The sequence below is a fragment of the Trematosphaeria pertusa genome (genome assembly GCF_010094035.1).
Source record: "Trematosphaeria pertusa strain CBS 122368 unplaced genomic scaffold BU26scaffold_7, whole genome shotgun sequence".
Classification (NCBI taxonomy): Eukaryota; Fungi; Ascomycota; class Dothideomycetes; order Pleosporales; family Trematosphaeriaceae; genus Trematosphaeria; species Trematosphaeria pertusa.
The window spans coordinates 476,359-504,049 of record NW_022987218.1 but is presented as its reverse complement, the minus strand read 5'-3'; the positions used below and the strand labels follow the sequence as shown (position 1 = coordinate 504,049).

General features: G+C 53.1%; 12 protein-coding genes across 12 annotated transcripts; 6 read left to right on the top strand and 6 right to left on the bottom strand.

Moving 5' to 3' along the window:
- Window positions 1–334: 334 nt before the first annotated feature.
- Window positions 335–1,461, bottom strand: BU26DRAFT_306074 (uncharacterized protein). Its single transcript, XM_033821860.1, has 2 exons — window positions 890–1,461; window positions 335–791 (listed from the first exon to the last, which is right to left on the bottom strand). Exons 1-2 carry the CDS (start codon window positions 1,031–1,033, stop codon window positions 561–563), a joined length of 375 nt encoding a protein of 124 aa, XP_033683808.1. The 5' UTR covers window positions 1,034–1,461; the 3' UTR covers window positions 335–560.
- Window positions 1,394–6,118, bottom strand: BU26DRAFT_306021 (calcium-translocating P-type ATPase). Its single transcript, XM_033821858.1, has one exon. It carries the CDS (start codon window positions 6,009–6,011, stop codon window positions 1,755–1,757), a length of 4,257 nt encoding a protein of 1,418 aa, XP_033683807.1. The 5' UTR covers window positions 6,012–6,118; the 3' UTR covers window positions 1,394–1,754.
- BU26DRAFT_306189 (uncharacterized protein) lies at window positions 6,119–7,255 on the bottom strand. The gene is made up of 2 exons (XM_033821861.1): window positions 6,429–7,255; window positions 6,119–6,291 (listed from the first exon to the last, which is right to left on the bottom strand). Exons 1-2 carry the CDS (start codon window positions 6,874–6,876, stop codon window positions 6,227–6,229), a joined length of 513 nt encoding a protein of 170 aa, XP_033683806.1. The 5' UTR covers window positions 6,877–7,255; the 3' UTR covers window positions 6,119–6,226.
- A 279-nt stretch (window positions 7,256–7,534) lies between these two features.
- Window positions 7,535–8,220, top strand: BU26DRAFT_306033 (uncharacterized protein). The gene is made up of 2 exons (XM_033821859.1): window positions 7,535–7,706; window positions 7,818–8,220. Exons 1-2 carry the CDS (start codon window positions 7,658–7,660, stop codon window positions 8,147–8,149), a joined length of 381 nt encoding a protein of 126 aa, XP_033683805.1. The 5' UTR covers window positions 7,535–7,657; the 3' UTR covers window positions 8,150–8,220.
- A 14-nt stretch (window positions 8,221–8,234) lies between these two features.
- BU26DRAFT_306016 (uncharacterized protein) lies at window positions 8,235–8,910 on the bottom strand. The gene has a single exon (XM_033821857.1). The coding sequence runs from the start codon at window positions 8,804–8,806 to the stop codon at window positions 8,348–8,350; it is 459 nt and encodes a 152-aa protein (XP_033683804.1). The 5' UTR covers window positions 8,807–8,910; the 3' UTR covers window positions 8,235–8,347.
- Window positions 8,911–10,557: 1,647 nt separating this feature from the next.
- Window positions 10,558–12,741, bottom strand: BU26DRAFT_530880 (MFS general substrate transporter; the record flags this gene model as incomplete). Its single annotated transcript, XM_033830983.1, has 5 exons — window positions 10,558–10,721; window positions 10,899–10,965; window positions 11,038–11,242; window positions 11,294–12,315; window positions 12,400–12,741. 5 exons carry the CDS (start codon window positions 12,739–12,741, stop codon window positions 10,558–10,560), a joined length of 1,800 nt encoding a protein of 599 aa, XP_033683803.1.
- Window positions 12,742–12,923: 182 nt separating this feature from the next.
- Window positions 12,924–14,235, top strand: BU26DRAFT_305947 (class I glutamine amidotransferase-like protein). Its single transcript, XM_033821856.1, has 3 exons — window positions 12,924–13,178; window positions 13,227–13,453; window positions 13,506–14,235. The coding sequence occupies exons 1-3, from the start codon at window positions 12,947–12,949 to the stop codon at window positions 13,794–13,796; spliced, it is 750 nt and encodes a 249-aa protein (XP_033683802.1). The 5' UTR covers window positions 12,924–12,946; the 3' UTR covers window positions 13,797–14,235.
- BU26DRAFT_305942 (uncharacterized protein) lies at window positions 14,107–16,528 on the top strand. The gene is made up of 2 exons (XM_033821855.1): window positions 14,107–14,307; window positions 14,379–16,528. The coding sequence occupies exons 1-2, from the start codon at window positions 14,298–14,300 to the stop codon at window positions 16,469–16,471; spliced, it is 2,103 nt and encodes a 700-aa protein (XP_033683801.1). The 5' UTR covers window positions 14,107–14,297; the 3' UTR covers window positions 16,472–16,528.
- A 902-nt stretch (window positions 16,529–17,430) lies between these two features.
- On the top strand, window positions 17,431–19,174 carry BU26DRAFT_504940 (acid protease; the record flags this gene model as incomplete). Its single annotated transcript, XM_033826810.1, has 2 exons — window positions 17,431–18,004; window positions 18,054–19,174. The coding sequence occupies 2 exons, from the start codon at window positions 17,431–17,433 to the stop codon at window positions 19,172–19,174; spliced, it is 1,695 nt and encodes a 564-aa protein (XP_033683800.1).
- Window positions 19,175–19,899: 725 nt separating this feature from the next.
- On the top strand, window positions 19,900–21,196 carry BU26DRAFT_519004 (uncharacterized protein). Its single transcript, XM_033828948.1, has 2 exons — window positions 19,900–20,528; window positions 20,586–21,196. Exons 1-2 carry the CDS (start codon window positions 20,208–20,210, stop codon window positions 21,159–21,161), a joined length of 897 nt encoding a protein of 298 aa, XP_033683799.1. The 5' UTR covers window positions 19,900–20,207; the 3' UTR covers window positions 21,162–21,196.
- A 1,855-nt stretch (window positions 21,197–23,051) lies between these two features.
- BU26DRAFT_604770 (cytochrome P450) lies at window positions 23,052–24,193 on the bottom strand. The gene is made up of 4 exons (XM_033835545.1): window positions 23,950–24,193; window positions 23,748–23,895; window positions 23,239–23,702; window positions 23,052–23,184 (listed from the first exon to the last, which is right to left on the bottom strand). Exons 1-3 carry the CDS (start codon window positions 24,115–24,117, stop codon window positions 23,482–23,484), a joined length of 537 nt encoding a protein of 178 aa, XP_033683798.1. The 5' UTR covers window positions 24,118–24,193; the 3' UTR covers window positions 23,052–23,184; window positions 23,239–23,481.
- Window positions 24,194–24,362: 169 nt separating this feature from the next.
- BU26DRAFT_456479 (terpene synthase) lies at window positions 24,363–27,428 on the top strand. Its single transcript, XM_033824915.1, has 7 exons — window positions 24,363–24,904; window positions 24,954–25,317; window positions 25,368–25,464; window positions 25,512–26,270; window positions 26,320–26,920; window positions 26,969–27,042; window positions 27,096–27,428. The coding sequence occupies exons 1-7, from the start codon at window positions 24,746–24,748 to the stop codon at window positions 27,187–27,189; spliced, it is 2,148 nt and encodes a 715-aa protein (XP_033683797.1). The 5' UTR covers window positions 24,363–24,745; the 3' UTR covers window positions 27,190–27,428.
- The last annotated feature ends 263 nt before the right edge of the window (window positions 27,429–27,691 follow it).

The window sequence follows — 27,691 nt, the reverse complement described above, 5'->3', positions numbered from 1 at the left end:
CCACTCTTTTCGCGCAGCATTTTAGCAGCGGCAAATATGCATTGGGTAGTAGCGTGCTTCCCGCTCGCTGCTGGCTTACTGGGGAACATGATTCCTATACATACATAAGTCATGGCGTTTGAGGGGAGGGTCTCATACACAGCGGGGGTGCATGGTCTGGCCACCAAGTTGCCAGTATCCTCCAAAGCTTCACATCTTCTTTTCCTTGTGTTTGTATTCGGTATTTTGGTACGCGTGGCGTGTGTGACTAGCCCTGCCGATAGGTGCAATACATTCTAAGTCCAAAAAGTCTTCTCCCGTTAATGCCTTGAGTGTTAGATATTGATCCGATCGATCTTTTCCTGCCGATGACCGAAGTGATGCTTCCTTTCCTAATTGCGCCTGAATCGGTGTGTGCCGTGTCTTCGTTTGCGTCTGACATGCGCCTGGGTATCATAAAACGGATATGAACCGCCTTCCTACCGTATCCATCCCATTCCCCTCGAACGCCTAAAACACTATATTACATTCCACAACTTCCATCTCGTGCCCCGCTATTCTATCCACGACGTCGCGCACGCTCACCTCCCCTCCTGCACCTCCGTATCGCGCTCCTCATCCTCCCCCGCCTCCCCCTCAGTATCTCTCCTCCCCTCCCCCTCGCCCTCCTGCTCCCCCTCCGCATCCTTCCCCATCACGCTCTCAAAATAGCTCCACAGGCTCTCCACCGGCGCAAACTCGTTCCCGACCTGGATGACTTCCTCAAGCGAGCGGTTGAGGCGGTTGATGTTCTGCAGCACGTGCTCGAGACTCTGTATTCATCGTACACACACCGCCAATTAGCCTTGCACTTGCGGAACCCGGATGGCTCGCCCGGGAGGGAGGGAGGGGAGTGGAAGTGTTTGTTTACCTGTGCGATTTCGGTAACGAGGAGCTCGCGCTGCTGCTCGTAGTAGGATTTGGGCGCGTCTGAGGAGGATGGGGCGTGCGTGCCGTTTGTGGTGGAGGCGCGGTTTTGCGTCGCCATTTTGCGATTCTGAGGTTCGAGTCGCATGGAGGTGCGCGCTGGTGGGATGGTATGACGCGTTGCGTGTGGTTGTCATGTGCGAAGTCAGCGCTTAGTAACACTAGGACAATGCACGTCAAGAGCGTTCATCCATGGATGTGCGCATTTCTCAACCAAGTTCACGTATTTCACATGGGATACGAATGCTTAGGAATGCTAGTGCAAACAATCAATGATCTCTGCAACTTTTTTCATTCACAAAATTGACTACCGATACTGTATACTCCTTGGGTTTTTATGTCCTGTCGCATACATCGCACCGCTCAAAGAAAGGGCAAAGTACACCATCGCTGCACACCCAGACCTGTTTGAGCCATGGCCCAACTACAGGGTCAAATGAAAGGGAAAACAAGGAGATGCAATAATACAAACGAGCGGGCTTTGCTCCATCAATGCGCCAGGATCTTGAGAACAGTTGTATGGCCGTGAGAGCCAGAGGAGACGGAGTGATAGCTATACAAGTAGTAAAGCCGCAGTATTATCCGGACAGGTAATGGAAAAGAAATGCTACCGCCGTCTGACTCTGTTCTGTTTGTGTGACCAACTCCTAGTACGCCGATGCAATGCTGTTGCCGAACAACCATGAAAATGTACAAGAGGCGGGAAACAAAAGGAAATGGGCCTCCAAGCCCAGGGCTGACACAAGGAAATATTAGAGCCGAGTGTATAGGGAAGAGTGAATAGGAGCACGTGCAGAAGAGAGCCCGTCTCATGACCCGGATGGCTTCGGCTTGTCCTCCAGCTTAGGGTCGCCGGAGAAGGGCCCGACGTTGAAGTTGGGCGTCGTCTCCGTATTCTGACTTGGCGGACCGCGATACTCATGTGGATCCGGGACGAGAATTGGATCAGTCGACTTCGTGTCGGGATGTAGCTCGATACCGTCTTGCGCTTCCAGGTCGGACTTGCTCCTATTCCGAGCGAATTTCAACGAATCGTTGTCGCCGTTCATCCTATCGATGGGTGACCATCCCGCTACACTGCCCGCCACAAGACCAGCCATTACGGTCGCTGGTCCGAAGGCGGAGTTTGATCGAGACCTGGTGCGACGGCGACTCCGCGAGTCTGGTGTTGGCGGTGCAGGCGAACTCTCAGCATCATGGTTCGGACCGTTGTTAGGAGTTCCGGGCAATGAGTGGCTGGACCGTGACCGGGAGAAGATCTCGCGTGGGTGCTGGACCTTGAACTTGAGGTTGCTGAGACGTCCTCCACGAACCTTCTTGATGAAAGCGAGTTCATCGCGGATCTCAAGTAGACCCTGGTTCCAATTATATTCGTCAGACACAACCAGCTCAGGTGTTCGTTTCCTCCTCATAAAGTTGGGAATGCACCGCCTGATGAGTTCGTCTGGAACCAGCCTGATGATTATGCCAATAGGGATAGACAGCGCTCCCAGAACGATCGAGTATGCCCATTGTGCTCCATTGAGCCTCTGAACGGAGAATGCTCGGCCACCGATAAAGATGATCATAGTCTGGCCAGCTACCATAATGCAGAAGATCATGATGAAGAAGTAGTTGTGAAGGATGCCTTCGAAGATGTTGAGCCGGTTGTCCAAGCGACGACTATTGATCATCTTAAAAATCTGCATCCAGACGAAGGTATTGAAGACCAGGCTCGACAATTTCTCCTTCTCTTCGTCGGTGTCGTATGACAAGATCGATTCGCCGGCGAAATAGAGAATAAGTGTCACCGTGAGCTGATATATGGCTTGGCCAATGATCATCTTCCACATGGTTAATGTGATCAGAGATGCTGACTTTGGCTCGGGTGGTCGATCGAGGAGACTCCGAGTCGGAGGGTCGGTGGCAAGGGCGAGGGCAGCAAACGTGTCCATAATGAGATTGACCCAGAGAAGTTGGACGGCAGTGAGGACAGATGCCTGGTCCTCGCTGGACACCGCAGTGATGAACGTGAGGGCGACGGCAGTGATGTTGACGGTGATCTGGAACTGCAGGAACTTCTTGACGGCGTCGTTGACAGCTCGACCCCAAAGAAGAGCCTTCACAATTGACGCAAAGTTGTCGTCCATCAGGATGATAGCGGAGGCCTCTTTTGCAACTTCAGTACCGGCAATACCCATGGAGAAGCCGACATCGGCGGTTTTAAGAGCGGGCGCATCGTTGGTACCATCGCCTGTGACAGCAACCGTCTCTCCTAACTCTTTCAGTCGCTTGACGAGCTTCCGTTTATCTTCAGGGCTCGACCGGGCGAGGACGCAAAGCTTGGGGATCACGGCGTCCATATCCCGTTTCGAGAGCTTTCGAAAGGTAGGGCCTTCCATGACAACGCCACCTGGGACAAGGATACCGCACTCCTCCGCGATCGCTTTGGCGGTCAGGACGTTGTCACCTGTCACCATACGTACGAAGACACCAGCATGTTGGCAGTCTTTGACAGCGTCTTGCACATTATCTCGGAGTGGATCTTGAATACCGACGACAGCGAGGAATACCATCTTCGTGAAGACGTCCTCAAAGATAGCCTGGGTGGGATCGTCCTCGTACTTGCGGGATTCTCTGGGCGGCCAGCTCTCGAAATCGCGGTAGACGAGAGCGATGGTTCGTAGGGAACGCGAGGCGTAAGTGGTGATGATCTGTTCCAATGTCTCGCGCTTTTCTCCGGTGAGTGGAGTGTCCACAAGCTCTTTCTCAGCGTCTTGCACAATCCTCTCGCACTTTCCAAGAAGTATTTCTGACGCGCCCTTGACGTACAACCTGTACCGGCCGTCATCGAGCTTCGCAACCGCGCCAGAACACTTGATAGCGGAGTCGAAGGGAACGACCTGGACGATGTTGGCATTCGAACGCTCTGTCGAAAGAGAGCCCATGCCCAGGTAGCTACGAGCAAATCCGAGGAGAGCAGTTTCTGTTTTGGATCCAATGAAAGGATCTAGCCCACCTTCTTCGTCCTCGAAAGCTGTAGTGTTCTGCACGATTGATTGTTCCAACAGCGTTTTCACGTCTTTACTCAGCGTAGAAACGAACTCGGAGGGCGAGACATCGTCGGAGCTTTCCACTGGGGAGTCTGCGTTTTGCTTCCCTTTGGAGCCATCGTCTAATGGGGATGAAGCTACAGAGGCTTTGAGCTTTTTGTCTCCGAACCGAAGCGCAGTGCCCAGAGTGCCAGAGACAACCGTCATCTTGTTCTGGGTCAGAGTTCCAGTCTTGTCAGAGCAGACTGTCGTCGCATTTCCCATGGTTTCGCAAGATCGCAGCACTCGTACCAGATTGTTGTCCTTCAACATGCGAGTGGTAGCAAAAGCTAATGCCAGGGTAACAGCGAGAGGGAGGCCTTCTGGAACGGCTACGACAACAACGGTAATGGCGACAATCAGGATGTTGAGGAAGTTTTGTCCCTTTTCGGCCGGTGTCGCATTACTAGTGCGGAGGTGCACCAGGAACTCGATGAAGAGTACGACAAAGAGCAGCAGAGCGGAGGCACCACCAAGCTTTGCGATGTAGGTGGCCAAGACGTTCAGCTTCGACTGCAGGGGAGTAACTTCGCCTTCTTCCCGCAGAGACATCATCGTCTTGCCATAGCTCGAGTGGATTCCAGTAGCAGTGACCATGAAGGTACCTACACCCTCGGACACCTTGGCGCCTGAGAGGATGAAGGGGTCCATTTTCTTCAGCGGCTCATGGTTCTCAATCGCTCGGAATACGTCGTCGCCGGGAGTCTTCTTCAGGAGATCAGATTCACCAGTAGCCGACGACTCGTCGCATTTGACGCCATGGCCCTGAATCAGAATGCCGTCCACAGGAACCATGTCGCCGGGTTCCAAGCTCACAACATCTCCGACGAGTACCTCGTAGACGGAGAGCTCGCGTGTTTTGCCTGATCGGATGACTTTGACGTAGCGGTCCTCTTTTTTCTTGTTGAGCTTGACGAACTGGCGCTCCTTCTGCCAGTCGTTGAGAGCACCCACGACGACGACGATAACAATGGCAACAACAATGGCGACGCCCTCAACCCACTCCACCCTGGGCTCTCCGGGTTTGTGTGCGATGCCAATCGACTCATATATTCCGAGCGAGAGTGAAATAACTGCGGCGATGGTAAGGAGGATAAGGACTTTGTCGTTGTATGCTATCCAAGCCAGCTGGAGAATGCTCTTTGGCTTGCGGACAGGTAACCGGTTGTCGCTATAAACCCGTTTCCTATCGGCGAAGGCTTCTTTGCTAGGTTCGCGATGATTTGTCTCGGTACGTCGCGGCTCGAGGTCGGGCGGGGGTTTATGCGGAGTTTGAGTCGTATTTGGCGTAATTGCTTCGTCGAAAGATACTGTGCCGTCGCAACGCTGCTCGTCGACGCTTAAGCCAGCCCTCCGATCACTCCTCAATCCCTTCTCCAAACCGTCCAAGCCACCCAAAGCATGGAATGCCCCTAAACTTTTAGGGTTGTACATTTTTGCCAGTTGACCTGGCGAAAACGCAAATGGATTATTTTCGACTTCGAAATCGGCCTCCGTCCCCGGGTCAGGGAGAAGCGCGTCCTTATCATTTAGAAGATCGTTGGGGTTATTCTCCGGTCTCATAGTCTCGCCTTGAGAAGAGGGTATATAGGTACCGCTAGACGCTGATCCGCCGTTGTCGGTAGCGGAGTCCAAAGAATTGCCTCGCGACCGCGCGCCAGGGACGGAGAGGAAGTTGTGGGAATTGCTCCAGTTCGCCGTCGGCGACGAGACGTTGTGCGGCGACGTCGGTCTACTTTCCCGGCTTTCGAAGGAGCTTGCGCCGCGCAGCTCTGCCGGCGGTTGCTTTGTTGCCGGAGACACGTCCGTGTTCTCCTCATTGTGTTGTTGTGATGAACCATTGTCCTGGAGATCACCTAAAGGTACTGAGTCTCCCATGTTCGTGTTGCTCGGATTGACAGCCGAAGTGTCGATGGTGATGGTGGGAGCCCGTTGTCGTCGACCAGGACCAGGCGATGGCGTGTTCCGCGCGCCGCCGTCTTTATTGTCAGCCATGGAGGGTGCCTTGTGGAAGGGCCAGGGGCGGCAGGTAGGGGGGCTGTATAGGTAGGCTGTGCTGCAGGCCAGCGATGGATGCGGCAGGAAGAATGCGCTGAGGCGTCTCGCCGGTGTGTCACGGTCGGTATAGCATGCGGGAATGCACTCGAAGTAATAAAGGGCGGACGAAGACGGTGAAGGCGAGTGGACGAGGCTGAGTTGTCTTGTGCAAACTATGGTCGCTTCCGATAGAGAAGGAACCACGGAAGAAAGAGCACCCCGGAGCTCTCAAAGGCGGCTACAGCAAACCACGGGTCAGCAAACGCTCTCAACGGCTCTTCGCTAGCAACGTATGCCGCACAGCCACATTCACTCAGGGCTGGGCGGTTGTTGTTTCCATGCCCGTCTGGCACTGCGGACGCGGATCTAGCTCACCTTCGCGCGGGTACGTAGAGGAAGGCGAAAAGGGTGGTCGCGGTCTGCTGGAACTCGTCGACAGCTGAATGCCGGCTCGCAACGGGCTGATGTGTGGGCGGGCGTGCGAGTCTATGACGGCGGAGGGAAGTGCTCGGCGTGGCAGTGTAGAGGGCTGCGCATAGTCGAGGGCGAATGCTGGGCTAGAGCGACATGTCTTCAAAAAAGAGCAAGGAGTGGAAGTGGCAATTAGGGGGAGTGTGAATGGAATCAAGGTCGGCCGCGAGGAATTGAGGCGAGCAATCCACGTCCGGTCCAGGAATCTCGCGCTGGAGAGGCCTGGTGTGCTGGGCGTTGGAGTCGCAGAAGCCCAAGAGCACTGCCCCAACGCGCTAGCCGCATCGGGCCTGGCGCGGACACAACGCCGTCTTGGGCTAAGCTTGGCCGATCTGGTGGTGACCACACGCATCCGCCGATTTATCCTCGAAGCAGACTCGTTTCACCTGGACCTAGCTGGCTCTTTCGGCGGCATACAGAAGGCTTCGATGCCGGAAGCCTCGCCAAGCCGAGAGAGCGAGCGCAGCGAGCAGCAGCCCGCCATGTGTCCGCCAAAAGGAGCCCGGGCACTCAGGGCCACCAGGTTGTACCTGTCGGGACGAGTGCTGTTCCGGGCGGCCACTGAGATGAGGCCAAGCAGCCGCGGCATCATGGGCTTTCTGCCTGCAAGAGTCAAAACACGCCCATTTCGCGCGAGGCTGCCTCGCTGTCGTAGCCGAGATGTGACGGCATGCCGAGTGCATTCCAAGGGGAGCCGGCCAAGGGACCTCCTGAATGGCATCAACCCCCCATTATCCTCCCCCCATCTGTCTGCTCGTCGCATGCGCTGTCGATGCCATCTGATTGTCTGGTTTGCCGCCAGCACAGCCCCCAAGTCACCTGGTTGAAATATCACCCTCGCCCCGGCGGTTGCGGGTCCTCAACATCTGGTCTCGACCCGACCTAACGTTCCTCGCCGTCATCAGACATCACCTGGCCAAAACGGACAAAGCAAGATGTCGACGTCGTCTTCGCCAAGCGCGCGAAAGCTTGGGATATTGGCCACCCGCAACCAATCCGCGCTGCGCCAGCCGCCCGCGTCAAGTTCTTGGTATGATTTGCGTAGGAGGCGCCCGCGCTGTTGCTCAACCGTCAACACCAAGACCTTCATCAAGAACTTCGGACGCACTGTGAACCCACGTTAATTCGCGCAAATGCCATGGCTCTTGGTACTGTGCATAGCCCCGAAGACGAGTACGTTGAGTACGTCACCACCGCAGCCGTGGGAGCTTTCGGCGTTGTTGTTCGTCATGCACGGCGGGAGCTGGCCATCAGACGCGCGGATCTCTCGATAAGACGCGCTGACCGCCGCAGGATTTGACAAAGATGCACCCTTCACCCCCATCTCGAGATCAGTCCCTCGATTCTTCCATTGCGGCAACCGGGCGGCCAATCAATACAGGGCGCTTGGCAGTGGGAACATGGGACACCACAATCCCCACAAGACCATTGCGACTCCAAGTCTCACAAAACTCTCGACTACCCCGCCAAAGCCGGCCTCAGATGCAGCCATTGTTTCCGCTGACATGCAGATCAAACCCACGGGCCTTCCGCGCCCGTCAGGCCGCCACGGGAGACAAACATCAAACGGTGATCGAAGGTTACTAAGCGCCAGCATTCACTCTGCACTGTTCTCGTCCAATTAACCGCCGGCGCTTCCTGCACGAGGTCGCGAAACGGTCATTTGGGGCTGTTCCCCATTATAGACTGCAGTTATCACTCTGCGTCGAGAGGGAAAATGCGGTCAGGGACGTAGTGCTATTCGCAGCGGAAGGAAGATAAAAGTAGGTAAAGGTAACGCCAGGCGCTTCCAATCGATGTGAATCTCACCGCAGATCGAGCCTCTACAGAACGACCCACCAACGGAATGAGCCCGCAACTCTAGAAAACACAAAGCCACCAACCATGCACTCAATACCGCCCGGTTTCAACGCTGCTATTTCTAACTCAATTCGCATCCGGTATTGAGGTTCAGATATCGGGCCTTCGGGCACAGAAGCGCTATTCTTGTTTCGCTGTTCTACTCCAGACCGTACCTGCATATCGGCCCCCGATCCTTCGTTCGCACACCCCAAAAAAAGATTCGGCGCTCCGCACTCCCACAACCAGGTTCCCGCGTGAATTGCGGCACGGATATCGATTGGGGGGCGCCTATCGGTGGTTGATAGCGACAACGACTTCACATCCAAGCACGAAATAGACCGGAGGCCGGTACTTGTGGACGATAGGAGCCAGCATCGTCGGCAGCGCATCTTCCCGTTCCTAGATTGGGGCCAACAGATACCAGCAATGTCCGTGTACATGCGCGTAGCGTCGAACTCGCGACTAAAATAAACGTACCTAGCGTTAATAGTATCATTCGAACCCCCGGTTTTCCATGAAGTCCGCCGAGAAGCTATTGCAAGCAATCGTATACCATGCAATTCTACGCTTCACTGAAACGAGAGCATTGTTCGGTAAGTGGGGGACGGTTGGACTACCTAGGCATTGCCATGCACTTCATTGTCGTTGAATGCAGCATCTGCAGTATTGTATCTGCCATCCCTTCGACTCGACGTGGCAACATTCCCATACCTACTCCAAACCTGGTTGCTCCCATTTTATCCAAACAATTTACGAAGTTTACGAACGCCCGGTACGTCATTGGGCAGCTCAACACAGCACGCAAGCAGAAACATCAAGTTTCGCCTTGGACATTACCATCATTAATGGTGCAGCGCAGATCTTTTTGTATTACCCAGATGTACCTCGCATACTCTCCATTTCGGCAACCCTATCCCAATCCAGCGATTCTACACGCGCCACCCGAGCAATGAGCTCGCCCACTCACACGCCAAGTCGCCGCAACATCTCGGCACATCAAGTGGATCTGCGAGAAAAGCGTCTAGCGATCTGAGACCATTTTCGCCGCATTCTCGTCTACCTCTGCACAGCCCACTTGCCAAGATCCACTGCATTCCAGTGTCCGCCTTCCGCCGGGCTCCGCCCAATGGAAGAAAGCGAACTCGGCGAGCGAAAGAAATGCAGTGGCGGCCAAGATTTAGCGGAGGAATGTCCCGAGAGGCACCGAGCTTGAGCACAGGGACAGGGGCAATGAGTGACTAAGTCCTGGATCTGGACCGGTCAAGAAGCTAAATGAGATGCGTGCCTGAGATCTGAGGCAGTCAGGCATGAAGTAAGATACTTGCCTTATAGGCACCCTTATTGTCCGTCAGCTTTGGGTGTTTATGTAGCGGTGTGTGTTTAGCGGGTTCAGTTCAGCTTCTCACCGGAATAAGCTGGAGAAGCACTCGTAGGGGGACACGCATCGCGGTTGGGCTTGACAACGGATGCCTAGGGGGCAAAGGAGTCGTTATTTCAGAAGCGAATTTCTTTCTGCCTGGTAGCTTTGCTCACGGTATGTGGAAGTCAGTCACGTCGCTTGTTCGTGATAATGGTGAGACGTTGGGACAACGGGCCCGACGCCAAACGCAGCATACGAAGCAGGGCTTCCACGAGGCTGCGAGCACGACTTATCCATCAAAGCTAGTAGTATCAACGAGGGGATGCCTATTCTCGTGCCAGACAACCCCCGAGGAAGTCGCATGTAGGTTGCAGTCGACAAGCCGAAGGCGAACACTTTGGCCGACATGTCTGAAGCGGTGCGCGTAACAACTCTCCAGCAGATAAGTCTGGTATTCAATAATTGCTATGGCGAGTTGATCGTGTGGACTACAGCAGTTACACGTATCGATCGGTAGATACTGGATCCGAGTGGAGCCGTGAAACATTAAGAAGGAAAAAGCCTTGCGACGGGAAACATTTATGCTTTACTTTCATGATCCGCTGTACACGGCTTTCCGTTCTCCGTTCAAGACGGCGGGTTGCGGCATGCATCTGTGTTTCGATGCGGTAGGGGTTTGGATAGTGAGCACTGAAGGGATACAGCATCATATCGCCGCTCACTTCGTCCTTGTCTCCAACCCCTGAAGCATCCAGGTTCGGTTTTCGGGAGCTGAACCCTAGCACACCATTCTACCACAGTAACTCTAATTAAAATTATTAACCTAGTACCTCATGAGACTTCAGACGATCCATCTTCCGCGCTGTCTTCCTCTTCCGTCTGTTTCCGCTTGAGATGGGGGAGGTTGATCGTGAATACGAGAGCGTTAGCGAGGATGAAGATGGCGATAGCCGATATGAAGGTGACACGGAGACTGCGGGCATAGGCGTCGATGACTGGAAGAGCCGTTAGCTTGCGTGGCTGTGTGATGTGGCGAAAATATGATCAGGGACTGGAGGCCTTCAGAAGTATGTACTCTGACTCCAAATTGACAGTCGATATGGGCCTGAAGGACTTCATGGGGTGCGATGCTAGGTCTAGCTTGTGAGGAGCTGCGAACATAGCTGACTTACCTTGGCTCTGGTGCTTGGGGTCAAGATCAAGAATTGCTCGGACCGACTTCCGGACGGTGAGAATAATCTGTATTGCACTCGTCAGCCATTACGCCAGCTACTGCGGCCAAAAACCAAGAAAAGATAAGAATCCCCCTACCTCATCCTTGTGGCGGCCTGTAACGAGGCGATTCAGGTACGCAGTCAAGGCGTTCTGCAAGATGACACTGCTAAACGAGACACCCATTACGATTCCCAGACTGCGCCACAGAACTAGAGTGCTGGCCATTACCGCTTGATCTTCTTGTGTGCTTGTTGCGAGGACGGCGAGCGAGGTCGCGGGGAAGGAGAGACCTTGCCCTACACTGGAAGGGACGAGGAAGATGGTCGCTATCCAGGTTGGTATGCCACCCCACATTATGGATAGACAGATAGCACCAAGGAGCATGGAAAGCGAGCCAACGACGATGAGCCATTTCATGCGTCCGGTAGCCGTCATGATAAAGCCTGCCGAGACACCGCAGATGGTGAGGGCTACTGAAGGACCTGCGAGTCGAAAGCCGGACATGGACGCCGTATCGAGTTTTACGGCTTGGAAGTACAGAGGGGCGTTGAAGATGATGGTGTTAATTCCGAGCTGTGCGAAGAAGTTGTTGAAGACGAGATTCCCGCGGGGCTTTGTGAAGAGCATAGCAAGCGGCATTACGGCTCTCTGTGCTTTGGCTTCTACGCGTACGAGAACTGCTCCAGCGATACCAGCTACGACGAGCGAGGAAATAACGAGTGGGTGCTTCCAAGGGTAAACATTTCCGCCGAGGTTAAGCCCTAAGATAAGGAAGGCGACGGAGCTGGTGAGGAGAATGGAGCCAGCGACGTCGAAGCCCTTCATAGCATCTCGTATGCCTTGACTCGAGCGCTTTGCAAGGTTCGGTCCGAGCGATGCGGGAGTGGTGAAGAAGGCGTTGACGAGAATGACAATGAGCATTGGGATTTGGATGCCGAAAGTCCAACGCCAGCCTATCTTGTCACAGAGGAAGCCACCGAAAGCGGCGCCTGCAGCCGAACCGCCTCCGTAGAAGAGATTAATGTACGCCTGATACGTCCCTCGGACTTCGATGCTGACGAGATCGTTGGTCATGATATTGCCCATTGATAGCACTCCCGCTGCACCAAGCCCGCAGAATGCTCTTGCGGCGATGAAGCTTCCGATGCTTTGAGCAAGAGCACACCATGCCGTGGTTGCTGCGAGAAATAGGAGACCAGCGAGGTACAGAGGCCGTCGTCCAATAGTGTCGGACATGCGACCCATGAGTGGCTGAAGTGAAGTAGAGGTGAGCAGGAAGGCGGTGGAGAGCCACGAAGCCGAATTGGAGGCGTTGAAGTAGGATGTGATTACTGGGTGGCTGGATGCCATTAGGGTAGAGTCGAACATGGCTATCTACTCATTGTCAAAAGCATTCTTAATAGCAACCGCGGACTTGTTTCGGTAGGTAAGGAGCGGTGCTGTGAATTTTCAACTTACGAAATAGCCTAATAAGATACCTCCAAAAATGAATCGAAATTTTGTTCTTGTGAGTCCTGCAAGCAGTCCATCATCCCCGAATTCGCCGGGGCTTTCCGGTTCTGGCCATTCGTTACAGTCATCCTCCGGGGCAAGCCAGTGGCTATGAGAATAGCTTCGTCTCTTTCCGAGCTCCGGATACCTTGGGGCCTCTAGTGGAGCCGCTCCAGCTACCTCTGCGGTTTGCACTCCATCGTCATCGATTGCTGTTTCGTTAGGATGATGGCCGTCGGAAACAGATCGTAGTAATGGTGTGCGCTCGGAGGGTTCATGATGGCCATTTGTTTGCTTGGGTGATGGCATCCCGTCAGCGTTCACCACAGGTCTTATAGTTCCTGAGGTGACGGAGCGTGAAATCGACACCTGAAGTCAGTCGAAATATCAAGCCTGACAAAGCGGGCGGACTCGCTCGGCTAACCTTTCAGCGTTAGCTCCACCGGCATATCTCCGAGTTCGCGCCCTTATCGCCTCCTGCATTTGCAATCCTTCGTTCGAACTTCGACTCAAAATGAAACCTCCTCTACGAATAGCTATCCTCGAGTGCGATACTCCGCCGGATGACATCGTCGCTAGATTCGGCAGATATGGCAAAATCTTTCGCACGCTTTTGGAGACTGCTGCAGACGGCTTAGGGTCTGGGTTTTCGAAGAATGACTTGGACCTGAGCGCATATGATGTTGTCACTGAGCAGAAGTACCCCGACCTGGAGAGTATAGATGCTGTGCTGATCAGTGGATCAAGTGAGTTACTCAGAGGCTACTTCATGGAAAATCACTGACCCCGCCAAGAACACAACTCCTTCGATAATGATCCATGGATCTTGAAACTCGTTGAGTTCACAGAGAAATTGCTCAAGCAAGATCGTATTCGTATTCTTGGGGTCTGCTTTGGACATCAAATCGTTGGACGAGCAGCCGGCGTCAAAGTAGGACGAAGCGAGGGGGGATGGGAGGTATCTGTGCTGCCTGTCGAGTTGACCGAAAAGGGCAAAGAGATCTTCCAGCAAGACAGCCTAGTATGTTTTCATCCCTTTCTTCTCACTTCACTCTGTCTAATCGATTATCTAGAGCATCCATCAAATGCATAGGGATGTTGTTTTTGAGTATCCAGAAGGCGTGGAGAAACTGGGCGCATCACCACGGTGTCTTGTGCAGGGCATGTACAAGAAGGGGAGGTTCATCTCTGTGCAAGGGCATCCGGAGTTTAACGAGGGTATTGTGAGCTATCTAGTGACGATGAGGAACAAGCAGGGGATCTTTAACACCGAGGAGGCCAAAGACGCGCTGGATAGAGTGGGGAAGCACCATGATGGAGTGGTAGTTGCGAAGGCTTTCCTCCGGTTCTTGCTGGAAGAGTAAGGTTACAGTCCAGTCCCATTTTGCAGACCGGGCGTGCTCCGAAGTGAATCAATCACGTGAAGGGAATTTTGGAAGCGGAGAAATGAGGTCATCGCAGCGGTATCCGCCGAGATTCTCCCGTTGCATTGCCCGAGGGCGGTATATGCGAGTTCTGTTTTGGGGCGGTCACAGTACCATTCACGGAAGGTACCGTGATAGATATACTATATTTGACGCAGTGTTCGAGATAATACGAAGTGGCGTGGGATGGTGAAGTCCACGGGTAACGGGGCCCTAACCTGAAACGGCGACGCCTCTATCGCCGCGTGCTACTAGGACTGGACCCTCGCAACGCTCCGCACCCAACACTTTCTTCAATCCTTCCACGTCGCTCGTTACAATTCTCCTCACTTTTCTCGTCGGCCGCGCCGCTTATATCGCATTTCGCACTTTCGTCAGCTTCGTAGTTCATAGTCGTTGCTGAATGCCGCTCGATCGGTAGTCTCAGGGTTACCATCGCCGATGGGCAAGTGTACGCAATCCCCTTCCGCTGGCTGCCACGGCCGCAACACGTCCCCGATGCTGACGACACTGGTCGCGCAGGGAGATATGGTGTCATTCTGGATGCTGGGTCCTCCGGGACGCGGGTCCACATATACAGATGGCTGAACAGCGACACGGCTCGCGAGACGGCGAGCGAGGCGCAACTGCACAAATTGCCTGAAATCGAGACAGATAAGAAGTGGATAAAGAAGATACACCCGGGCATATCGACCTTTGGCGAACACCCTCACGATGTGGGCCCAGAGCACCTTGACAAGCTCCTCAGCCATGCCCTCAAACATGTGCCGCTCGAAGAAGTACCGAATACGCCGCTCTTCCTCCTCGCGACCGCCGGCATGCGAATACTCCCGCCCGTCCAGCGCAAATCGGTGCTGAAAGAGGTGTGCGACTTTGCGCGCAAGACGACCAAGTTCCAGTTGCCGGACTGCGACGTCCACGTCCAAGTTATACCAGGGGAGACAGAGGGTCTGTACGGCTGGTTAGCGGCGAACTACTTGCTTGGTGGCTTTGACAATCCGGAAGGTCACGATCATGGCAAGGGACATCACACATACGGGTTTCTGGATATGGGAGGCGCATCTGCCCAAATTGCATTTGCGCCGAATGCGACAGAGGCCGAGAAGCACGCGAACGATCTCACGTTATTACGGCTGCGGACCATTGATGGTGCGCCGATGGAATACAAGGTCTTTGTAACAACGTGGCTGGGCTTTGGCGTCCATCAGGCGAGGCAGAGATTCGTGAAGGCCCTTCTGGAGTCGAGTCCGGGAGCTACAGAGCTTCCCGACCCCTGCTTACCCGCGGGTGCCAAAGTTACCGTTAACAAGGAGGGGAAATCTTTCGATCCGGATAAGGACGAAGGACACGGAACTGAGCTGGTAGGCACTGGCAAGTTTCCGGAATGCCTGCACCAGGCGTATCCCCTCCTAGAGAAAGAGAAGGAATGTCTGGACTCGCCGTGCCTTATCAACGGACAACACACACCCGCCATTGACTTCGATGTTAATCACTTCGTGGGCGTATCAGAGTATTACCATACCACTCACGAGATCTTCGAGATGGCGCATAGAGACGATGATGGATATGACTTCAAGAGCTATCAGAAGGGGGTCAACGAGTTTTGCAGCCAGAGCTGGAAAGACATCGAAAAGGGCATTGCGAAGAACAAGTGGGGTAAGAAGGTGGACGCGGAGACAGCGCTTGAAGTCTGTTTTAAAGCGTCATGGCTTATTAACGTGCTGCACGATGGTATCGGAGTACCACGCGTTGGAATTGAGGATTTGAACGGGAACCATAACGTCACCAAGGCGAAGATTGGTGGTGGGAAAACGAAGGGCTTCCTGAATCCCTTCCAGGCCGTCAACAAGATCAATGATGTAGAGGTTAGTTGGACGCTGGGAAAGATGGTCCTCTACGCTTCCAGCGAGATTCCCGCACCATCGACAGAAGCGCTAGCGGTCGGCTTCGGCAGCAACGAGCCTGGAATTCCCGATGACTTCCAGTACCCAGGAGGATCCTACCACGCTTACTCTGGTACCGAGGATGACTGGCACGACCGCCTCTTCTCCGAGAACCCTCGCCGTATCCCAGGTTTTCTCATCTTCATTCTCATCGTCTTCGTAATCGGCTACATGCTCTGCGGACGTGAGCGCCGGAAGATTGCGCGCCAGAAACTCGGGCGCATGTTCGGTAGAGGAGGGAGACCGTCGCTTCGGCGACGACGGGGCTTCCCAGGCAAATTATTCGGCCTCAGAAGTACGCCGTCCTACGAACGTGTCCTGGAGGAAGGCGAACCATCGAACGATTTCGAGCTCGGCTCCTTCTCCGACGCTTCCGATAACGACCATTCTGACTCAACGGATGGCTCTCGTGTGGGTCGTACTTCCGGATGGGCAACGCCTCAGATTAAAACTGGCATCGCCGAGCCCGGTACACCGTATGTGGACTCGGGGACAGACCTCATCGCACAGGGCGCCGGTTTGGGATTAGGACCTCCCGGGGCCTTTGGCAATGCTATTGAAAGAGGCGGGTTGATGGCGAGGACGGATAGTAGGGAAAGAATGGCGGGTGGGAGAAGAAGTAGAGCGAATAGTCCGAGGCGGAAGAGTCCGATGATGAAGCTGGAAGAGTGATATGTTTATATTTGGCGTTTATACTAGGTTTGGGCGACATGGTGCGGCTTGTGTATAGGTTGGCCTGAAGGCCTTCAGCTTGTTTTGCCATCGCCAAAGTGAGATCACATACGGCTATGGAGCACTTCTGTAGAGTTTAGCGCAGGACAGGATTTCAGACTTTTGGGAAGGCATCGAGGGCGACAGCGTAGATCCATGAGCACAGCGCTGTGGGGTTTCCGCTCGCAGCGGTTCTTGTTTAGCATCTACCGCTTCTCTTAACGTGGAGATTACTATATGCCCATGCATATTTTGGTACTTGATTTAATCCACCTCTTTCTCATCAGGCTTTGGTGCCCTTTCGTCGAGTCTAGAATTCGAAGCACTGGAAACAAAGTCTAAGCACACCGGCAGTATGTCCTCATTCTTTACACAGAGCGCAGAATGCTGATATGCATTAGAAGTTCGTCAGTCTCCGTTCAAATATCAGCAAGATCCCCCGGAAGCACCTCAAAGCCACGGCGGATTGAGTTCTGCGTAGGGGCCTTTCGAGAGGCACAATACAAAGAGCTGTTAACTTTCAAGTCAGTCCGAATAGCTCCGCCCTGTCCGCAGTCGACGCAGATATGCGCCAAGCCGAAGAGTCCCAGTCGGCGGTTTGGGGCTGTATGCGGCGAAGTTCAATCCTCCGCCAATGGGCTCCGCAATTTCTCCAGGCATAAGTTCTCTAGCGCCTACAAGCCCTCTTTCGTGTCCGACGGGCCGCAGCGGCCAAACAGAGCTTGTCGAGTGGGGTCGTTGGCAAGAGGTGCGTCTGAAGTTTGGAACGTGGTGTGGCGTGTGCGGCACAGGCACGTGGAGCTATCTTTATCTTAGGCGGCGATACTGGCTCTCTACAACACCAAACGTAAATACTTTGGTGGTTGTTTTATTGTTTACGCATCCGTTGTCGGTCTACGGTCGCCGTTGGAACCACAATCATGGCTATTCCGGCACCCTATGTCTTCCCTCCATCGCTGGTTTGGGAGGGAAACGACGGGGTATGGTCTACCTTCTATCTATCTGTGGGAAGCAAAGGGCAGTGGATCCGGGTTCTGCCAGACACCTACAGCCCGCAATTACTTTTGCCCCTGCCGGAAAGTTGCGACGAAACTAGAACTAATATCAATACCCTCGAATGTGGCTCTCGAAGCGGAGTGAGCTCAGGCGATGGCTTCGATTACAGCGAATCATCGACATGGGATGCAATTGGCGACTTCCTTGTAGGGGGAAGAGAAGACATTGGGTATACAGGGTCGTCCCTTTTCGGGTTGGACAACATCGGCCTTGACAATGGAACGCTCATCAACGGAAGTGGTCTTACTGGCTTGCAACTACCAGACCACCTCGTGGCTGGTGTTACCGGTCCAGGTCCTTTCTTAGGTCTTTTTGGTCTTGGACCTGGTTCGATTCCCACCGATGATAGTACTAGCTATCCAGGCGCAATGCAGGATTTAATGGACCGTAGCGAAATTCCTAGTCGCTCGTTTGGCTATACCGCCGGTGCGTACTACAGTAAGTCCCCAACACAACGCTATATCTGCATGGCTGACAGCTTCCTTAGGAGTTCCACGAAGTTTCGGGAGTCTCACACTCGGTGGCTATGATGCATCGAGGATCGAACCTTCATCCAGTGATGCAACCTTCCCCTTTGATGTCGACGACTGGCAGCCCCTACAGATTGGAATCCAGCGCATAACCGCGAACGCCACCCTACAAGGAGACAACATCACGCTCCTAGATAGCCCAATACAAGCCCTCATCGACTCAAGCACCCCTTACCTCTGGCTACCGGGTTCGGTCTGCGATGCCTTCACGAACGCCTTCAACGTCACGCACAATGTAACCACTGACCTCTACTCGGTAAACCACTGGGCAACACAGCAGCTCCTTCGAGACATCAAACCGACAATCACCATCGAACTTGGCTACAGCAACGATCCAGCGGGCACCGTCAAGATAGAGCTGCCCTACGACGCTTTCGATCTCCAGGCTACGTGGCCGGATTATCATGAAGACCCCGTCAATTATTTCCCGATCCGCCGCGCTCCCGACGATAGCATGCCATATACATATACGCTGGGACGAGCATTCCTTCAAGAAGCCTATATTATAGCGGACTATGAGCATAAGAACTTCTCGATTCATCAAGCACGGTTTCCAGCACCACCAGAGCGGGACATTGTACCGATACTTGCGGACAAATACCTCAACAGTACAATTGTAAACACAACGGGTACAGATAACGGTACCGTGACCAGTACTCAGTCCCAGCAAGAGGGCCACAAAATGTCGGCTGGAGCCATCGCTGGCATCGTAGTAGGATCACTCGTCGGTGTCGCCTTACTGGTCGCTCTGTGGTGGTTCATCCGGCAGTGGAGGCGAGGCGCGCTCCCATATCCTTTCCGGAAGAGAGCAGAACCCGGGGAGCACCAAGCATCAAGATTTAGTGGTGCAACGGTAGCGCCAACGTCCACCGCTCAACGGCCGTTTTCGGATCAGGGAACCATGAAGTACTGTTACCGTGGAGAAGAAGAGACGAGATACGAGATGGTTGAAGCTCAGAGCCCTAGGGAGATGGCAGGCACACCAGCCCGGTACGAGGTAGACGGCCACATGTCTGGGTTGTCGGCTGCAGATTTGGCGCAGTTGCCCGAGCTGGTGAATTCGGGTGCGCGTCGATGATGAAAATGGAGATTTGTCTTGCCGTGTCTTGCTGTGGTTCCTGGTTCGGATTTCTTGATATGGGGGCATATGACATGCAATGATACCACTACAGTTTATGTGATAAGATTCGCACACAGAAAGATGCGATTTTGAATCGGAGAAATGCGACTGAAGAAAACAGGTCCTGAAGACCTTCGCAGCGTTCAGCATTGGCCACTTTGACACCGCAAACTCACCCGAAGGACTCCACGCTGCCCTCTACCAATGCCAGTTCCACGGAGCGAAAAGGTCTCAACCCGCGGCGCAAGCTCATCTTCCGGTTCCCACTAAAATTCGCATGCCTCACAGCCGAGCTCCTCCCTCATATATCCAATCTACACCCTGTCGAATCCTTCGCAACTAACCGTTCTCATTTCATCAGCAGGTTCCTCAGCTTACCAAGCAGACATGAATAAGACAAGTCGTATGTTCACGAAAGCTAGCGGGGGGCTGATGTCAAAAAAGAAAGTTTATCCGTGAAGTCAAGATTCCGGACCCCACGCGCGAGAAGGCGTAACGGGGCGTAAGGCCTCATGCGGTAACTACAACGTCCGTAGTCGCAGGATGAGCTAGACAAGACATATATAAACGCCTCATCGGCCTGCGTTGATAATTAATCAGCGGAGAGAACCACTCCACCTAACATGCCGTAGGAAATCCGGTAGTCCGACCGTACCGGTGCGTAGGGCTGGGCGCAAGGCTCCCGTCCACTTCACTGTGCCGCACCAGCCAAGGGGCGCGTACAGCCTCATTGGGGCTAGAGAACGCAGATTGGCACGCTACTTAGAAATGGAGCACTCATGAAACGCAGAATGCCCCGTCACCAAGCCGAATCTACAATGCGGATTTCCCGTGCTCTCGCGCGAGAGTGCAGCTCCTCATATCAGAATCCCACGGCTCAAGCCATGCATCGCTTGAGAGACTAGGTACTCTTTTCTCCGCTTCGTTGCTCCTTCTTCTCTTCTGCGTTGGTGGTACATCGCTTTCCCTACGCTGTTTTGATGTCTTCGCGATGCGTTGTCAACACAGCACACTTCTCATACTCCCATTTTCCTTCTCCCTCCTCACACTAACTCGAGCGACAACATGTTACGCGCCCAACGGTAGTATAGAAACAAATACGGAATACCAGCCCTGCTCCAACGATACTTCAGACCCGCTCAGCACCATTTGTTGCGCCTGGAACCGCGCAAACGGACCCGATATCTGCGTGCCGAACGGCTTGTGTCAGCGAGGACCGAAGGAGGGTGAAACGGAGCAGGACGCCGAGTACACGAAGCCGCAGTGTACGGAGCAGAACTGGGATGATCCGGGGTGCTTGAACGTGTGTAATGTATGTCTCCGCCAACAGAGAGCTGGAGCCAACTTGCTGATGAAGGATACTCTGCAGGGCAAGAATCTGGAGTGGCTCACACCCTGCGATCGGAGCAACTCGAACGAAAGTCGGCGATGGTGTTGCGGTCTCAGTGATGAGTGCTGTAACGAGGATCTGCATTTGCAGATCGAGACGCTGGCCGCGCGATTTGGGGACCCGACGGACATACCCTCATTAGCATCGACCGCCACCACGCTCCCCCTCTCTACAATATCAGTCTCCGGCTCTGCAACAACAACGGCAACCAGTGATACCACACCGACAACGCTGACCGATTCTCCGCAATCCCAATCCAACAACGGACTCTCGTCCGGCGCAAAAGCCGGCATCGGGATCGGCGCCACGCTCGGCGGTCTCCTTCTTATCGGATTGGGAATATGGTTGGGCAAGTATCTGCACGCGAGGAAGGGCGGCGAGAATGAAAAAGCAGAGCTATACGGTGGCTACGAACGGGGCCAGGATGGGTCATTCTATGGGGCGCCGAGGGAGGGCGGTCTGTCGGTGTATAAGGCGAGAGATGAGGTGGAAGATCAGAGAGCGAATGTTGAATTACCGGATCATAGAGATAGAGATCCGACGGAGTTGCCGTAGATGCGAGGGCGCGGGTGCGGCCGCATAGTTTATGACAGTCGTAGTACAATTTCGAACACGCGCTACTCATGTCCCTACAGGCTTGTTAATATGCGAAACTAGATTAAGCATTGCCATGTTACCGTTTCCTAATCTCAATTAGCAGAGTCGAAATACTTGCCTAAGCAACTGTGGCATCATCTCACCTATTCTTGAAGGGGACTAGTACGCTTTCCCGACTCGGGAACCGCATGTTCGGGCCTTCACCCTCAGTTTCGTCACGACCTCAACATTCAGCAGCCATTATCCCTTTCTTGGGCGCGCAATGCCGCAAAGAAACCCGGACTACGCCGTGGTTCACCCAGAAGAATGCCGCTTTTGCCACGTCATCGCGGCGCAAACTCATACGGACGCGCCAGCAGCTCCTTGACAGGCCGCCGGGCCACTTGGTTTGTTAAGTACTTCTCGATAAGCGACTAGTCCTGACAGTAGCTTCGCTAGACACTCGTTGAGATTAGTTGTAGAGAGAGGGACACCGAGAAATTAACAACTTCTGGATTCCTAGAACAGCTAAAATTTGGACGAATGGAATAGATACGGATCTTACATTGTCACCTCATTTAAGTCGACACTGCTGGCTACTTTCCCTAGATAGGTAAACCGCGTGATACTGGCAGTCAATGCCCTTTTTCACGTCAGCTGAAACTCGTACTCAAGGCGTAGCGAGCAGTACTTACAGGAAACCGAGACCGCACAGTCCACATAGCAGAAGCTTTTCCTTCCTAGGTCCGTGAAGAGACCATAAGATAGTGTCGCGGGAGGTGATCCGGAGCTCGGCAGTACTATGGCTCTGGAGCTCCCATGTATATATAGAGCTCCTCCACCAATATACACCTCATCCGCTCCTGCTTCTGATGTGCCTCTGCCAGCTCGTTTTCCCCTCCACAGATTGGCATCGGAAGAATCAGAAGCATCAAATCTGCGAACGCAATTATGATGCCCGTCGATATTTCGTTAGCCGTCAAGTTCACACACTTTCCTTCGACACCTTTCGGCTCACCCCAGGTATATCTGCGTGGTCGGCATTGCCTGAGGACAATAATGGTCGATATCAGGCAATTAATGATGACGTAGCCGAATATTATATCCCAAGCCCGCTGGAATGGAACGATCACAAATGAGAAAATCGATCGGTATAAGGTGGGCGAAATTGTAGGTGGCGGTTGCAAGTAGCCTCACCTTTATCCTTCTCGTTAGCCTCGCCCGTGCGTGGACCTTGAGTTTCGTGTATCCGCGCAATACCTCGCAAAAGTCGATATCATACCCGGCCAAAGCGACCAAGTTTACCACAGCCGTCTATCCCAATGGTTCAACTCTCTTGCCACTCATTGAGCGTATTCCCCCTTTCTGCTTTGATGAAGAATCCGCACAAAACTCTCGTCAAGATCGCAGAAGAGTATGGGAAGATGTGCATGCTCTAGTTCGGAAAGAATCCTGTGCTTCTCATCAGCTCTCCGATCGCTGCAAAAGATCTCTTGGATAAGGTGAATCATCCACCTAATTGCATGCTGCAGCTCTAATACGCAGCAGGGAGGAATGACCTACTCATCTCAGCCTACTCAAACAGCTTTCGCGGCGAAGCCTGGCCGTGGAGGCTCGTTACGACTCCCACGGTGAGGTTTTCCCATTACTCAGAAGAGTATATCACAACCTACTAGGCTCGCAGCAATCGGCCAGCTTCCGGAAATACCAGGATTTCGAGTCGGAGATTATGGTGAATGCTCTTATTGACCGACTAGAAGGATTCCTCATGGACGTAGAGCGTTTAGCTATGAGTGTCATATTCAGCGCATGTTATGGCGTTCGATTAGCGCAACTTGATCACCCAACCATGACTGAATTCTATGCTGTATGGAAAATCATGCTTAGATGAAAGTGAGTATGTCCGTCTCCGCGCTTTGCATAGCCCTAATGGTTCGTTCATAAACTGAGCTGCGGCATTTGATCAAAACCTAGTAAGGCTTCGGTTTGGTAACCAGTCCAGCTGCAGTACGTTAATCCGACGGGCCAGAAGAATCTCTTAATAATGGGCCCGTACCTATCTTTGCATTCATGTCCAATAGTGAAGCGGTTAGTTTAAGGGTAATGATAAAGCTCCAAAAAACTCTCAATACCACGATATAGAGGCTTGCCTCAGCAACGAAGATACCTTGACAGAGGCGTCTCCCAAACACATAATGGAAATGGTCCCGCTTCTTGTGTCAGGATCTAGTGCGGACGCGGATGCATCTAGATCATCACCTAGAAAGCGTTCGGGAGCGAATATCTTGAGAACCTTGTATCATTCTGGACTCCTGCTGAAAGCCGTAAGGTTCGGGGAAACCACGTCGCCTTCTGGAATATGCCGTCCTTCGTACACGTCGCGCTTGGTTGTAGCATACGGACTACCAAGGCTTCCGATAGGTGCCCACCGGTGGACTTTGATGAGGGCTCGAACATAGGGAAGAGGCATTTCATCATCCCATGTAGGCAACCGCTGTGAACCGGCAATGTTACCCAGTTCTGATATCGTGAGCGTATGTATTGAAAGGCGACTGGAATGCTTACCCTCTTGTGCCTTCTTCATGGTTTGTGGGTGTATAGCCATAACTTTATAGGATTGTAGGTACGAAGAAGTAGTGTCCGCTCCGGCTCCAATGAGCATTGCGAGAATGTCGCACGCGCGATCATCACTGATACCTTCTTCCTCCTGGATCTGCATGTTTGTTAGCCTGCCCACTAGCCTAACATCTGCGCACGATGGACATGCTTGAACCAATAACGAGCCGAAGCACTGAGGAGCGTTTCCTGTCTCGGGCTGCCTACGGAGGAATGCCCGATGCAGATTCTGCTCCCTGACTCTCGATGAAGTAGCAAGCTTCCTCCACGGTTGCAGGAATGCCGGCAAGTACGCGAGAAAAGGAAAGAAATCCAACATTAGCGAGCCGGGTTGGAAGTCTACGTCATTAGCGTCGAGCCTCTCGTAAGTACACGGTAACTTTGATGATGTGAAGTTCAACATCTAAAAGCGCGGGCTTCGGCGACAACTTGTGAAACCATTACTAGTCTACACTGGTTTTGTTGGGGCGTGTAATTTCCGCCTTGTTTGGTCCGAAGTTGTGGTATAATGCGGCGTATCGCTGTGCAGGAATTAGATGCTTCACCTGATAAAACTGCGATGATGTCTCTCACTCACACTCTAACCACCACGCCGCATTTTATTTGGTAGATGCTTTACCTAATAGAACTACAATAGGGTCTCTTTTACTTACACTCTGACTACCACGCCGCATTTTATCTCGTAGATACTTTACGTAATGAAACTGCGATAGGTCTCTTTTACTCACACTCCAACTACTACGCCGCATTTTATTTAGTAGATGCTTGACCTCATAAAACTGCGATGGGGTCTCTTTCACTCACACTCTGGCCACCACGCCGCATTTCATTTGGGCTTCGCGAATTCGACTCTCGGCGTCCTCCAGCCTCCGTTGTTACCTCAACTCTTAGGTGCGTCGCTGCCTGGTTCATCCTCAACATACAAGGCTACATTCGCGGGATAAGCCATGGAACGGGAAGAGAGCTTACCGAAGACCGATCCCACCCGATGGCGACTCCGCACGAATGAAGAGGGTGTCCATTATTGGATTTACTTGGCGGAAGAATCCGTTAAAGAAGAACGACCTCAGGCGTTCCCCGAGAAGTACTTTCTGGGTCTACCTAGGGTATTGGCAAGCCTATTCCTCCCTCCATACTGTCGTCTAACATAAGCAGGAGAGTGATGCTTTGCCGGAACCGAAGACTTTTTCTGATGCCGCTCGTAATGGATTGACTTTCTACGCGAAACTTCAATTGGAAGACGGCCATTGGGGAGGCAGTTACGCCGGCCCAAGCTTTCTGCTTCCTGGCATCGTATTCGCGCTCTACATTACGGGCGGACATATCCCCCAAGAATGGGCAATCGAAATGACACGATGGATGAGCCATCATCAGAATGACGATGGAGGATGGGGCCTCCAGACCGATGGCCCCACAACCGTGTTTGCGACCGTACTATACTATGTTAGTCTCCGCATTCTCGGGATGAACGCCACTCATAAGGTGGTGGCGAAAGCCAGAGAGCGGATCGGAAACCTCGGTGAGCGTCTGTCGCGCCCCAAATTAAGACTGGATCATTGACGAGAAAAGGTGGTGCAATGCAGGCACCGCAATGGGCAAGGTACTGGCTCGCACTTCTCAACCTCTATGAGTGGGGAGGTGTGCAACTAGTGCCTTCAGAAATGTGGTATGTGGCTCATTCAGAAGAAAAGACAGAAGTCGTAACGTGCTCAGGATTCTTCCCGCGTGGGTGCCGGTTCACCCATGGAGATGGTGGGTGCAATGCCGCTCCGTCTACCTTCCCGTGTCGTACTTGTACTCGAACAAATGCCGAATGGAGCTGAACGACCTACTCCTCGATATACGAGGCGAGATCTACAGCCAACCCTACGAGACCATCGACTTCGCTTCATACTTGCATCAGGTTGGTCCATTGGACAGGAAGCGTGCCCTAAATTCGTTCCTCTCGGCCGCAAACCACGTCGCCCGGGCTTGGGAACGTTACGTGCGGCCATCCTGGATACACAAATGGGCCAATAGCGCCGTACGCGAACTGATCAGACGGGAGGACGAGAATACATCATACAACGACATAGCCCCGGTAAATAAAGCCTTCCATACCGTGGTGGTACACTTCTGCGATGGCGCAAATAGCGAGGCTGTAAGACGGCATCAAGAAAAGATGTTGCCATATCTCTGGAGAGACGAAGCCGGCATGAACTGCGGAGGGACCAATGGAGTTCAGCTCTGGGACACTGCTTTTTCAGTCGTCGGAATCACGGAAGCTGGATTAGGAAAGGAGCCACAATTTCGGGATACGCTGCAGAAGGCCCATAAGTTCCTGGATGTTTCGCAATTCCGCGACGACCTGTCGGATCCATTCCGTCAAAAGCGGAAAGGCGGGTGGCCATTCAGTACCAGGGATAACAGCTATATCGTATCCGATTGCACGGCAGAGGGCTTGAAGGCGACGATTTTCCTGCAAGAGGAACTGTAAGTCTTTGGCCGCCTGATGATCTTCACGGAAGCTAACACTGAGTAGTGGCTTCGAAAAACTCATCTCAGTGGAGCGTCTCTCTGACTGCGTCGATACACTCCTCACCATGCAGAACCCTGACTTTGGCTTTGGGAGCTACGAACGTGCCCGAACTGGTCCTCTCGTGGAGATGCTCAACCCTGCGGAGATCTTTGATCGATGCATGGTTGAGTATTCCTACCCCGAATGCACAGCGTCCGTCATCTCAGCACTAGTCCTGTTTCGCAAATACTATCCTTCGTATTCTTGGAACAGGATTGAGGCCGCTGTTCAGTCCGCAGCCAGGTTTCTTGAGAGCTGCCAGAACCCGAACGGCAGTTGGTATGGTTCATGGGGCATATGCTACACATATGGAACCATGTTCGGTTTGGAGGGTCTAGCCGCTGCTGGCCATACTTATGGCACATCCGAAGCCGTGAAGCGCGCCTGTCGGTTCCTTGTGGATAAGCAAAAAGACGATGGTGGTTGGGGCGAGCATTGGGAGAGTTGTGAGCGTCACGAATATGTCGAGCACGAAAAGAGTCAAGTCGTGAATACAGCTTGGGCTGTCCTTGGTCTGATGGCTGCTCGATATCCAGGCACAATGGTCGTAGCTCGGGGACTGGAGGTACGTCGGCTCGCGAAGACTTTCAAGTGATACTAACCCTGTCCATAGCTCATATGCCGACGACAATTACCAAACGGGGAATGGTTGCAAGAAGCGACCGAAGGTTCATTCAACTGCACGTGGTAAGTATCGTTCCTTTCGGTCCTCACTCGGTATTATTTATAACGTCTCTCAGCACAATTGAGTATCCCAATTACAAGTTCCACTTTACAATTCGGGCTCTGGGACGTTTCAGCCACGAATACGTTCCGGCCCTGAGCAAGGAGTAACCCCAGGCAATTCGTCTGGTTCTGAAGCAGCGGTGTCTGCAGCCTCGGTATCAGCATTGGAGGGATGTGCATCAATGGTTGGCACGGAGAGGGTGTCGACCTAGGTTGGTAACTGATAGCTATGGACCTAAAGCGGTGCCGGCGGCTCATGAGAGTAGATTGAAGGTTCGCTCCAATGGAGCTGCCAAGCTGCTCAGTTACTGTGCTAAATCCACAGCAATTAATCCGACTATCTTCGTCTTACCTCGCAATGCGCCATGGCCGCTTCCATCCACTTGCACGGATCCGATGCCTGACTTATGTGTTAATAATCTGTCAGCCTGTGGTGTGGAGTACGTGAAGGTCACTCCCTCTCTGCCAGAGATAAGACTCCAGTTCTCCTTGCACCTGTTCTCCGAGCTCAACATTGTACTTCCAGGCTCTTTTTGATGGCCTACGCTCGTTTCTCCTTAACCTATCGCTATCCTAGGCGTGTGGTCCTTCTTTGATAGTTGGATAGAGT